General features: G+C 48.4%; 1 protein-coding gene across 1 annotated transcript; it reads left to right on the top strand.

Moving 5' to 3' along the window:
• The first annotated feature begins 1,053 nt into the window (after window positions 1–1,053).
• On the top strand, window positions 1,054–11,650 carry LOC114818227 (class I histocompatibility antigen, F10 alpha chain-like). Its single transcript, XM_029083069.1, has 7 exons — window positions 1,054–1,447; window positions 2,379–2,639; window positions 6,789–7,058; window positions 8,906–9,184; window positions 9,532–9,648; window positions 10,143–10,175; window positions 10,744–11,650. The coding sequence occupies exons 1-7, from the start codon at window positions 1,378–1,380 to the stop codon at window positions 10,863–10,865; spliced, it is 1,152 nt and encodes a 383-aa protein (XP_028938902.1). The 5' UTR covers window positions 1,054–1,377; the 3' UTR covers window positions 10,866–11,650.
• The last annotated feature ends 1,553 nt before the right edge of the window (window positions 11,651–13,203 follow it).

Raw genomic sequence — 13,203 nt, forward strand, 5'->3', positions numbered from 1 at the left:
CTATTTATAATGTACAATTAAAGATCTATAATACATAATTTAAAGATATATATATAAGTGCTGTGGGGTTGGGAGTGGGGCAAAAATCAAATATCACAGATCAAGTGCATAGACAATGGAGAAAGGAGAGCAAGCAGTGGGGAAAAGGGCTTAATCTGGGAAGGCTCCTTGGAGGAGATGTGACTGTGGCTCAGTGGAAAGAGCACAGGCTTTGGAGCCAGAGGTCATGGGTTCGAATCCCAGCTCTGCCACTTGTCAGCTGTGTGACTGTGGGCAAGTCACAACTTCTCTGTGCCTCAGTTACCTCATCTGTAAAATGGGGATTAAGACTGTGAGCCCCACATGGGACAACCTGATTCCCCTGTGTCTACCCCAGCGCTTAGAACAGTGCTCTGCACATAGCGCTTAACAAATACCAACATTATTATTATTATTATTATGTTACCTTAACAATACTTTGAAAGTGGAGAGAGTGGTGGTGTGACAAATGTGGAGGAGGAGGAAGTTTCAAGCCATGAGGAGAATATGGGAAGGGACTCAGTGGTGAGATAGATGAAGTTGGGGCACACTGAGTAAGATGGTGCTAGAGGAGGGGAATGTGCAGACTGGATGTAAGAGGAGATTAATTAGGTGAGGTATTCACTCATTTAATTGTATTTTTTGAGCTCTTTCTGTGTGCAATGCACTGTACTAAGCACTTGGGAGAGTACACTATAACAACAAACACATTCCTGCCCACATGGAGCTCATAGTCAAGAGAGTGAGGCAGACATTAATGTAAAAAAATAGAATAAATAAATTACAGATGTATATAGATATATACATATGTGCTGTGGTAGGTGGGATAGATCGAGCTGATTGAGAGCTTCAGACAGTTTCCTCTTCATAGAGACCCTTTCTGGAAGGAAGGATAGTTTTCATTTCAGGTCCGAGTACAGTCCTGGGTGTAGACTAGGCTACGTGGGACCTCAGCCCTTGCAGGATCAGGAAGAATCCAGTGCTGAACATTTCTTTCTCCCCAACAGGCTCAGTTTCACTTCCCCTGTCCAGGCAACTTTTGCCCAGTTCCAGGGCTGGGGGTGGGAGGCAGTGGGAGGAGTCCAGTTCTCAGCAGAGAGCACTTGATGCCGAGTTCAGCACAGAGGAAGCAGGTGTCCTGCTGGGCTCAGCTTGGAGGAAGCAGGTGTCTGTCACTGTGTGACCGTTATCTTATGTGAAGGAGGCCCGGGGCTCCTCGATGAACGTTTCCATGGCACAAGGACCCCGTTCCACTTGACACCCGGGCATCTGACTCTTGAGGGGGAGCATCCAGATTGGAGCTGCGGCGAGGAGTCAGGCCTTGTGCCAGTTTCGGGGGACGGCGTGGAGCCACGAAGCATGAGGGTGAGCCTGGGCTCGTTCTTCTGGTTCCTTCTGGTTGCTGCTGCTCTGCCGCAGGCCCTGGCGGGTGAGTGTGGGGGAGCAGGAGGGAGCTGAGTGGGGGGTGGGAGTCTGGAGAGGAGAGAAACCCTGGCTCAGTGTCCCTCCCGGGTGGGCAGGGTGAGGCAGGTGGGCTTGAGCTGTGATCTAGGACTGCACTCTCTTGGGTCAGTGCCCAGATCACTAGCTACCTGGATGAAGGAGAAGCAGAAGCAGCATGGCTCAGTGAAAAGAGCAGGAGCTTGGGGGTCAGAGTTCATGGGTTCTAATCCTGGCTCCACCACTTGTCAGCTGTGTGACTTTGGGCAAGCCACTTAACTTCTCTGTGCCTCAGTTACCTCATCTGTAAAATGGGGATTAAGACTGTGAGCCCCACATGGGACAATTTGATTCTCTTGTATCTACTCCAGCGCTTAGAACAGTGCTTGGCATGTAGTAAGCACTTAACAAATACCATTATGATGATGATGATGATGATGATGATGATCTGGAAGTTTTCCTGAAGATTCACAAGAGATGGGTAGAAAGGCAGATGAAGAGGCAGAAATCAGAGGCAGCAGGGACAGGAGAAGAAATCAAGGAGTCACAGGAGCAGAAGTAAGAGGAGGAAATCAGAAGGGAGAAAGCCACTAGAGATGTGAGTCAGGGGAAGAGGTGTTGGAAAGGCATGGGCAGGAGGAATAGGGAGGTGGGAAAGCTCTACATGGTGGATAGTGAGCAGGCTGCAAGAAGTAGTATTTAATAAGTGCAGTCAAGAAGGCTTCCCAGAAGAAAGGGTCTTTTAGAAGTTTTCCAGGATGGATGGCCAGGGTTTGACACAGGGGAGAACAAAGTCAAGTTGTGGGTAGGAAGAGAGAGAGGAGGCTGGGCAGAGCCCAAGGTGATTGGCAGGAGGTGTGCCTATCTCATTGTTCTTTTTCCACACTCCACCATCTTCCTGGTGCCATCCTTGCCACCAGAAATTCACAATGGAGTTGCCTACCTCACGGCGGTGGGCAGGGAGGGCGGCCCCTTCACGTTGATGGTAGTGGTGCGGCTGGATGGACAACAAGTGTTATACTATGACAGCACCCGGCGGGAGCTGGTGCTCAAGCTGGGCTGGCTGTACCGGGCCTTGGGGGCCAGGAGGATCCGAGAGAAGCAGCAGAAGCTGAAAGCCTACGAGGAGGATTTCCGCTGGGCCGTGGAAAACTGGATGAGTAAACACAATGAGAGTGGAGGTGAGTCTCCTGGGCCCAGGATTCCCAGCCCATCTTCTTTCTGTTCCTTCATGATCTTACACTCCCTCTGCACAGACAGTGGGCTCAGTTCTAGTTGAGACATGGGTCTTGGTTTGGAGCTGGGAGAAGGGAGCGATAGTAATTCATTATTTACCTTTCCAGGATGTTAGGACTGGCCCAGTTCTTCCCCATCTAGACTGCAAACTCACTGAGGGTAGGGAACATGACTACCAATTCTGGGTACTGTACTCTCCTAAGTGCTTAGTACAGTGTTCTTAGTGCAGTAAGCACTCAATGAATGCCATTAATGAATTGATTGAGTGACAGGTATTCCCAGGATCCCCAGTCCAGTCCTGAAGACTCTAGGCGGGAAGCCAGGGAAAAGTCAGGGTGACTCCTGGGGGACTTATAGTAAAACTTATAGTATTTATCAAACACCCACTGGATGCAAATTGTACTTTCCAAGTGCTTAGAACAGTGCCCTGCACAAAGTAAGCACTCGATAAATACCAATGAATGAACGCGAAGGCATAGTACTAAGCACTGGGAAAAAAATTACAGAAACACTGAGGTGACAGACATATTGAGGGTAGACAAACATGAAAATACTTACAAATAGAGTAATTAATAATAATGATCATAGTACTTATAAAACATTTATTTTGTAAATACTGGGGTCCATTCAGTGTAGGCAGTTCTGAGACAGTCCCTGTCCCTATCGCTCATGGGACTCACAGTCCAAGAGGAAGGGAGAACAGAGTTAACAAGAAAACTGAGGCATAAGAAAGTGAAGTGACTTGCCCAAAATCACACAGCAGGCAAGTGGCAGAGCTGAGATTAGGACCAAGCTCCTCTGACTCCCACGCCCTTGGTCTTTCCACAAGGCCATGACGCTCCTTCAATTCTGAGTTCACTTCTCTCCGGTCCCTCTTGTAGTCTCGGCCTGTGACCCCGAAGCCTTGATGTCCATTGTGTATCCTAGCCAGTTGTCCTTGTTGATCAGAGATCTTGGGGACATTTCAGCCTCCTTCTGCATGGAATACTTTGGGATGTACTATTAGGTTCTCCTTAGCCCATCCACCCACTCACACCAAGGTCTCTCTGGAGCATTCTGCAAAAGCCAGGAATTTCGCACTGGAGCTTGTTGTGAAATTCCAGGGTTCTCATCTTTCCATGCTTCTATTGAGAATGTTCCCAGCCAAAGACAATTGCACAGGTGAATTACAACCACCCCCTCCCTGAGTGTTATGGTTTAGCCCCTCGACACCAGTGGGGAATTCAGCAGCTATGGCTCAGGTTTAGCCTTGGCTGCACTGGAGCTGCAGTGTGGTCAGAGAAAACCAGAATTTCTGTTTGATATTCAAATAGAGATCCAAAGCCCGTGGCAATAGCAAAACTTAGGTTCAAGGACTAAGAAAATAAACACTAAGTTGTTTAGCAGCCTGGCAAGTATCAATACTAGCTCAAAAGAGGGTAAAATAAAATACAGGCACAAAACACAATGCTTTTGTTTGAACTTCACTTTTCCCTAGACTCTGAGTCTATCAGAGGTCACTTAGGTGGCCACAAATTGTATTCTCTGTTCAGCAAAACCTATTCCCAACCCCTCCTCCTCCTCTGTGGTCTTGGAAAAAGCCCCGACTTCTTGTCTTCCTTCTTTTTTAACCTTTATCTGTGGTCCCAGCCCTCAGACTTCTGTTTTCAATTGTTATTGGCTCAGCCCCGCATGATGTCAGCTTTTGTCAAGACCTCTAGCTTAGTTCCAGATCCCTATTTAGAAAAGCACTTCAAATCAGACTGTACCTCGATGGAGACTATAGTAATGATAATAATAATAAATGGTTTTTGTTAAGCCCTTCCTATGTGCCAGGCACTCTATTAAGCACTGGGGTAGATACAAGCAAATAGGGGTTGGACACAGTCCTTGTCCCACATGGGGCTCACAGTCTCAATCCCCATTTTACAGATGAATTAACCGAGGCACAGAGAAGTGAAGTGACTTGCCCAAGATCACTCAGAAGACATGTGGGACACCTGGGATTAGAACTCATGATTCTGACTCCCAGGCCCGTGTTCTATCCATTATGCCATGCGAATGTGCAAATGGATTTCAGGATCCTCTGTTTGCTGCCTGGTTTGGAGTTCTGGATTGTTAATAATATTCATTAAGTGTTTACTCTATGCCAAGCAATATGCTAAGACTCGTCTTGTCTTACTCTGTCAAGTCATCTCCGACCCATAGCAACTCGATGGACACATCTCTCCCAGAGCACCCAACATCAGCGCTCTTTCTGGTAGTGTATCCAAAGAGTTTTCTTGGTAAAAATACAGAAGTGGTTTACCGTTGCCTTCTTCTGCGCAGTAAACTCGAGTCTCTGAGCTTTGACTTGTAGCAGATTGCCTTCCACCTGGGCTTGGGAGTCAGTGGTCATGGGTTCAAATCCCGGCTCTGCCACTTGGCAGCTGTGTGACTGTGGGCAAGTCACTTCATTTCTCGGTTGCCTCGGTTACCTCATCCGTAAAATGGGGATTAACTGTAAGCCTCATGTGGGACAACCTGATTACCCTGTATCTACCCCAGCACTTAGAACAGTGCACTGCACATAGTAAGCACTTAACAAATGCCAACATTATTATTATTATTATTATTCCACTCACTAGCCACTGCTCAAGCTAGAAATGGGTTTGTTAGGCATGGGTATGCCGCTGCTTGACTCTCCCTCTCATAGCTGAGACTGGTAGAATACTGGAAATTCTCCAAGTGCCACCTGAGAAGGGAATATGCTAAATTCAGGGATATATATATACACATGTATCTATATAAGATAATCAGAATAAACCTGGTTCTTGTCCCATACGTGGTTCACAAGTCTAAGTAGGAAGAGCAGTGAGAAGTGAGAAGCAGCACGGCCTAATGGAAAGAGCATGAGCCTGGGAGTAAGAAGGATCTGGGTTCTAATCCCAGCTCCACCACTTGTCTGCTGTGTGACCTTGGGCAAGTCACTTAATTTCCCAATGCCTCAGTTACTTCATCTGTAAAATGGGAATTGAGACTGACAGCCCCATGTGGGACATGACTGACCAACCTGATTAGCTTGTAGCTACCCCAGCACTTAGTACAGTGCCTGGCACATAGTGAATGTTTAAAAAATACCATAAAAAAGGGGAGAAAAGGTAATGAATTTCCATTTAGCAAATGAGGAAACTGAGGCACAAATTAATCAAGTGAGTTGCCCGGGGTTGCACAGGGAGTGGCAGAGCTAGAACTAGAACCCAGGTCTCCTAACTGTCAGCCCCATGGTCTTTCAACTACACCACAATCCCTTCTTAATAATAATAATAATAATAATAATTATGGAATTTGTTAAACGCTTACTATGGGCCAAGCACTGTTCTAAGTACTGGGGTAGATACAAGGTAATCAGGTTTTCCCATGTAGGGTTCACAGTCTTAATCCCCATTTTTCAGATGAGGTAACTGAGGCACAGAGAAGTTAAGTGATTTGCCCAAGGTCACACAGTAGACAAATGGCAGAGCAAAGGATGACCCATGACCCTCCGACTCCCAGGCCCGTGTTCTATCAACTGCTCCATGCTGCTGTCTTCTTCTAGTCTACCTTCTCGACATTTGGCCTGGTGCCCCTGGGGCCCAGGGGTTGCCGGTCCTCAGGGATGAGAATGCCTAGCAGCCCTACTGGGCCAATGAAATCACAGCCATTCCGCCCACAGGACCCAGAATCCATATGTTCCAAAGGGACAAGACCTGGGATCTTCCAGACTCTGTCTGGAGCTCCAAGGCCCCTCAAACTGATGGAGCCAACCTCCCCAAGGGGCCTAATCTTGATTTGTCCTTACCCTGGTCCATTGGGTCAGGATAGAATCTATCTATGGTATCTATTGCATGCTTACTATGTACAGAGCACTACACTGTTTTGGAAATTATATACATTAGAGTTGGTAGACCTGATCCCTGCCCATGAGGAGTTTATAGTCTATAGGGCCAGACCAGAACTGGCTGGAGTGACAGGTGAAGAAATAGCAAAGTCTGGAATGACGGGCTCAGTCTTTCTGCCCCCTTGACCATTACAGGGGCCTTCTGGTGGAGGAATGACCCTGACCCAGTCTCTTCTCTGCTCCCCGTGACTCACAGGGACCCATATTGTGCAAGTCCTTGTGGGCTGTGAGATGGACGGCGACACCCAGGTGGGCAGCTCATTCAAGTTCGCCTACAATGGGATGGACTTCTGTTGGCTGGACGAGCTGCAGGGGGGCTGGGTGGCTGCCAGCCCGGCTGTACTCCGCTTCGAGCCCTTCCAGCAGGAGAGCACCTTCTGGTCCAAGGGCGTGAGGAGCTACGTCAAGGAGGAGTGTGTCACCTTGATGAGACATGCCCTGCGCTACTGGCAACTCAGAGAGCTCTGTGAGTGGTCAGCTGGGGGTGGGGCAGTGTGGGTAGGGAAAGGGCCCCGGGCTGGTAATCAGGGAGGTGGATTTTAATCCACGTTCTAGTTGCTCTAGATTGGGAGGTCCAGGTATACGAATACATTGTACTCTCCCAAGCATCTAGTACAGTGCTCTGCTCACCGTGAGTGCTCATCAAACAAAATCTCCTCACCACTGGCTTTAAAGCACTTATCACCTTGCCCCCTCCTTCCTTTCCTCACCACTCTCCAACTACAACCCAGCCCGCACGCTTCCTTCCTTTATTGCTAACCTTCTCACTACCTCAATCTCATCTATCTCACCGCTGACCTCTTGCCCACAACCTACCTCTGGCCTGGAACACCCTGCCTCCTCATATCAGACAGATAATTGTTCTCCCCCGCTTCAAAACCTTATTGAAGCCTCAACTCCTCCAAGAAGCCTTCCCTGACTAAGCCCTCCTCTCCTCTTCTCTCATTCCCTTCTGCATCACCCTGATTTGCTCTTTTCATTCATTCTTCCTCCAACCCCCACAACACATATGTATATATCTGTATATATTTGTAATTTATTTATTTATATTACTGTATGTCTCCCCCTCTAGATTGTGAGCTCACTGTGGGCAGGAAATTTGTTTGTTTGTTAATATATCGTACTCTCCAAGGGTTTAATACAGTGCTTTGCAAACACTAAGTGCTCAACATACACGAATGAATGAATGAGTGAATACTCAGTAAATATGATTGACTGACTGTTTGCTCTGTTGATCTTGAGCAAAGCACCTAAAAAAATAGCAACAATATTAATAATGATGATGGTACTGATAATTGTGTAGTTGTTAAATACTCATTGTATGCCAAGCCATCCACTAAAAGCTGGGCCAGATACAATAGAAGCACATAGGTTAAAGCACCTGTCATACATGGGGCTTATGGTCTATCTGGGAGGGAGAACAAGTATTTCATCCCATTTTAGTGAGTGGAAACTGAGGCACAGAAAAATTTAGTGACTTGCCCAAGGTCACACAGCAGTCAACTGGCAGAGCTGGGATTTAGAACCCAGCATGGCCTAGTGAAAAAGCCGGTGAGTCAGAGGGCCTAGGTTCTAATCCCGACTCTGCCATTTTTGCTGTTGTGTGACCTTGGTCAAGTCACTTAGTATAGTGTCCAGCACATAGTAAGCACTTAACAAATACCTTTTTTGTTTTCCGTTTTTTAAAAAAAGGTTTCCTGATTCCTGGGGCCTTTCCTCTAGGCCACATTGCTTCTCTGAACCTCAGTTTCCCCATTTCTACAATGGGAAGAGTAATGTCTGGACTTTTCTGCCTCACAGGAACAGCGTGAAGATAGATGAGTTTAATGATGAGAAAGTGATTTTGGAACAAAGTCCAGAAAAATTCAAAATTTTAGAGCTATAATATTTATTGGAAGATTAATGTTTGAACTGAAGTACCAATAGCAGAGTCTGGTCTGAGTCCAGTCTGAGCCATTTAGAGTTTGCATTATAAAACAAATTATGTCCCTGCTCTCAGGGAGCTCCCAGTCAGAGAGGAGAGATAGGCAGAAATGGCAATAGCATCCATTCATCAGGACAGAATTACAAGAAATTACCCCCAAATTTCTGGAAAAAATGTGTTCACTTCGGGAAGAGTGGATGGGGGAAATCAAGGAAAGCTTCTTGGAAGAGTCAGCTTGGCTGAGATTTAAGTGTTCGGAGGTAAGGGGAATATGGACAGAGTGGAGACAATAGTCTATTTATCCAGGGATGAGGTTCTCCTTACATAATGTGCTAGAGTCCAGCGGAGCCTCTTCCCAAGCTCCTTTACCTCTGTCCTTCCTCTCCCAGCACCCCCGGAGGTGACCGTGACCCGCAAAGATGCCCCGGACGGTAGCCTGACCCTCTCCTGCCTGGCCACTGGCTTCTACCCCAGCTCCATCCTTCTGCGTTGGGTGAAGGATGGAGAGAAGGGGCTGTGGGGAGAAGAGAGCTCCAGTGGGACCCTCCCCAACGCCGACGACACCTTCTACCTCCGCCAGACCCTGGAGTTGCGGGCAGAGGTTGGGGACTCCAGCTACGTCTGCCTGGTTGAGCACAGCACCTTGGGAGTGCCCACCGCCTATCCAGGTATGGGCTCTGTAAGGAGGGGCAGGGAAACTGGGTCTTCCCTGAGGCTCCATTGATACTGAACCCCCAAGAGACAGCACTGAGTGGAATCCGAACTGTAGGTCCTCCAGGCTGAGCCAGTTCCAGAGACATTGGGGTTTTGACTTTGTACAGGGAGAAGGGGGAGAGGGCTGAGAGCTCCAGGAGAAAGGGGCAATAATAATGATGATTAATAATCATGGTATTGGTTAAGCACTTACTGTGTGCCAGCCACTTGGCACAGTGGGGGCCGTTGAGCTTGTAGGAGCGAGGTGGGGGTGGGAGTCAGGTTTCCTCATCACTCCCTGCCGACTCTCTCATCCCTGCAGCCCCAAGGAAACCCACATGGTGGATACCCTGGAGTCTGGCGCTGGGCGTGGCGGCTGCCGCTGGGCTAGTGCTGAGCCCGGCTGTGGGCTTCATCCTGTGGAGGAAGAAGAAACAAGGTGCAGGGGCAGGGAGGGGAGAGGGGCAGGGATACTGATGGTCAGTACCAATAGGAGAGCTAAGGGACTGGAGTCAAGTGGATATCTAACCCACAACTGAGATCTAACCTGTAACTGTCCAAGTACGGTTAGGATTGAACCTGACCAGAGACAGGGGGTGTTTGAAATAATAATAATTAAGAATTATGGTATTCGTTAAGCACTTACTATGTGCAGAGCACTGTTCTAAGCGCTAGGGTAGATACAGGGTAATCAGATTGTCCCGTGTGAGCTTCACATTTTTTAAACCCCATTTTTACAGATGAGGTAACTGAGGCACAGAGAAATTAAGTGACTTGCCCAAGGTCACACAGCAGGCAAGTGGCAGAGCGGGGATTAGAACCCATGACCTCTGACTCCCAAGCCTGTGCTCTTTCCACTAAGCCACGCTGCTTCTCTATGAAATGGTCTCTCCTGCTGAAGAAGGCAATTTTTTCCCTCCGTTTCTACTCCAGGCCTCCAGGTCCAGGACCTGACTGCTGAGAGAGGTGAGTGACCCCCGGGAAGTGGAACCCTGTTCCCTCAGCTCCTTTTCTCATGAGGATTCATTCATTCAATAGTATTTATTGAGCGCTTACTATGTGCAGAGCAGGATGGGAGACTACATCCCCGAGGTGTCATGGAGAAAATCCTTTGCTCCTCCTTGCCTCTTCCTAAAGTTAGGGTGATTCGTCCTGGCCATCACTTAGTATTGAACTATGCCCTGTCCTGGGCCTGTTTGAAAGAACAGAGTGAGTCCCCACGTTTGAGAAGCTCCCAATCAAGATGGACTCAGTCACCTGGACAGACAAATCCAGCAGTGATGGGAAGGGAGTTGGGGCAGGAAGGTGAGCAGCAACAGGGAAGGAGGTCATGGGTCTGATGGGCTGGAGAGTAGATAGGGCAAATTAGAGAAGGCTTCTGAAAGGGGAAGGCTTTATGTTGGGAAATATGGGAGAGTAGATGGGAGCAGGGAGACTGTGGCAGGCCTCGGAGACAGCTTGGGGTTAGGTGGGAGAGGGGAGGAGAGACTGAGAACAGGGTTTGGAGGGGTAAACCACACTTCCTGTTCCACAGAGATGATCCCGATGAATCAACCTGAAGTACTTCTTCTGGAGCTGACCAATCCCGGAGCCTTCCCTCACACTGAGGCTGGGGCGGCCCAAAGTCCCCAAGAGGGAGACAGGAGCAGTCACTAGCAAGGCTCTTTGGAAGCTGGAGGGAGGGAGGTTAAGAATCAGTGATAAAGCTTTGGGGGTCCCTTACCCTTCAGCGGGAGACCCAAAGGGGAGAAAATAGGTCTATGTAGGGACTGGAGCTGGGGTTCCCTAAGAGCTGAGGAGGCTGAGACCCCAAAGTTGCCTTGGGTCTGGAGGGCATCATTGGAGCTGCAGGACCCTCCCAATTTTCCCAGTTAGATCGAGGGCCAGGGTACTGGGGGTCGCCACCCCAACACACACACACACGCGCACACACACACACACACACACACACACACACACACACCCCTGGGATCCAGGAGAAAGGACCTGGGAATTTGGAAAGGGCTACGTCCCCTGGCCAGATTGAGGCTGAAGCAGGGAGTCTCCATCCAGGAGTCAAGCAGGCTCCACCCACTGAGACCCAGCATTGGTGGGCTCCAGCTTTAACTCCCCCAGCCCTCTCCACCTCTGCCACCCAGGGCCGGGGACCACTGGAAAAGGATCAGTCCTTTCTGGTGCCACCACTAATAGGCACATCTAGTCCTGGTCCCAGAGCCCTGCCCCTAGCTCCTGACTTTCAGCACTGAAGCTCTCTCTCTCCCATCCTCCAGCTCCAAGAGAGGGAAATAAGGAAGTGGGAGTTCAAATGAGAGTAAATAGAGTGAAGGGCACTGGAGACTATGTTTTGGAAGACTGAATGGGGCAGTCAGATGTCAGGATGGGGAAAGTGAAGGAGGATGGGTGATCAAGCTGAGAGGGAATAATGAAAATAATAATGATAACTGGTATTTGTTAAACATTTACTTGTGCTAAGCATCACCAGTAGTTACAATGTAAGTAGGACAGGCACAATTCCTGAACCACACAGAATTTATAGATTAAGTAGGAGGGAGAACAGCTATTTAATCCCTATTTTCCAGATGATGAAACTGAAGCACAGAGAAGTGAATTGACTTGCCCAAGATCATAAAGAAGGCCAGTGGCTGGACTGGGACTAGAACTCTGATCCTTTGACTCTCTCGGGACTGAGCTCTTTCCACTAGGCCACGCTTCTTCTCCACAAAATGGGCACTAGATATAGGTGCTAAAAATGGCACATGACTTCAAGAGGGGTTTTGGGAGTATGAGATTTTGACTTTCTGGGGGAAAGGAGAAAGAAAGGAGGAGGGCAGAGAAAATGGAATTCATAGATGGAGGGAAAGGATGGTGAGTGCCAGTACAAATGAAAGGAAGATGCAGGAGGAAACAAGGAAATGAGTAATGAGGAGAGGAAACAGACACAGTAAAAATGAAAAAGAGAAAAAAAAAGATGTGGGAGAAGCCCCAAAGTGAAAAGGTTGGAGAAGTGGGAAATTGTGGAATGTGCCTGGAAGAGAAAGGGTGGATTGGAGAATGAGGGAGAGCAAGCCTGCATGTGGGATGGAAAGCAGTGAGGGGACAGGGAAGCAAAGTTTTAGGTAAGGGCAAGAGGGTAGGTGGTTGGTGAATGAGACATCATCCCCAAAATGAAAATAATGGTAATAATAATAACAATAATAAACTTAGTATGAGTTAAACTTGTACTAAATTCTGGGGTAGACATACCTCTCCTTCCTAATTCACTTACATGTACACTTCCCCCACCAGCTGCTCCAGACACTTAACTCCTTCCTCAAGCCTCCCATCCCCCTGCCCTTACCATCTCTTTCCCCTAATGATCTGGCCACATATTTTATCAACAAAATTTAAACGAATGGATGTGATCTTCCTAAAATCTCCCCTGCTTCTCTCCAATTCCTACCCCTCCTCCATCATCTTCGACTCTCCCTATAGTCTCTGCAGTATCTCAAGAAGAGGTCTCTCACCTCCTCCCAAAGTCTAGCCCCTTCACCTGTGCTTCTGACCCCATCCCTTCAAACCTTATCAAGACACTTGCCTATTCCCTTCTTCCCTGTGCCTTCTTCAACCATTCTCTTTCCAACTGCTACTTCCCCACTGCCTTCAAACATACTTACATCTCCCGTCTCCCGTCAGCCCCTCTACTTTCAGACCCACACCACTTTCAGGCACACTGTCGTTTGCCCCTCCTCAAACTTTCGAACCTCTAAGCTCCCCTGGCTGGCAGCTCAGAACCCCATGTACCTGTCCCGTTTACCTGTCCTGGCCCCCGAGCTCTCCAAGCCAGCAGCTCGAAGCCCCATGTACCTGTCTTGGGCCTCAAGTTCCCATGGCCGGCAGCTGGGAGCTCCGTGCACCTGTCCTGGTATTTCCTTCAGCCTGCTGGCCTCTGGAGTTGATTTGGCAAAAACAGACCACCTTAGATTCTCCTTAGATTGAGAATCATTTATTGGCTTGG

The sequence above is a fragment of the Ornithorhynchus anatinus genome, chromosome 18 (genome assembly GCF_004115215.2).
Source record: "Ornithorhynchus anatinus isolate Pmale09 chromosome 18, mOrnAna1.pri.v4, whole genome shotgun sequence".
In the NCBI taxonomy this organism is placed as follows: Eukaryota; Metazoa; Chordata; class Mammalia; order Monotremata; family Ornithorhynchidae; genus Ornithorhynchus; species Ornithorhynchus anatinus.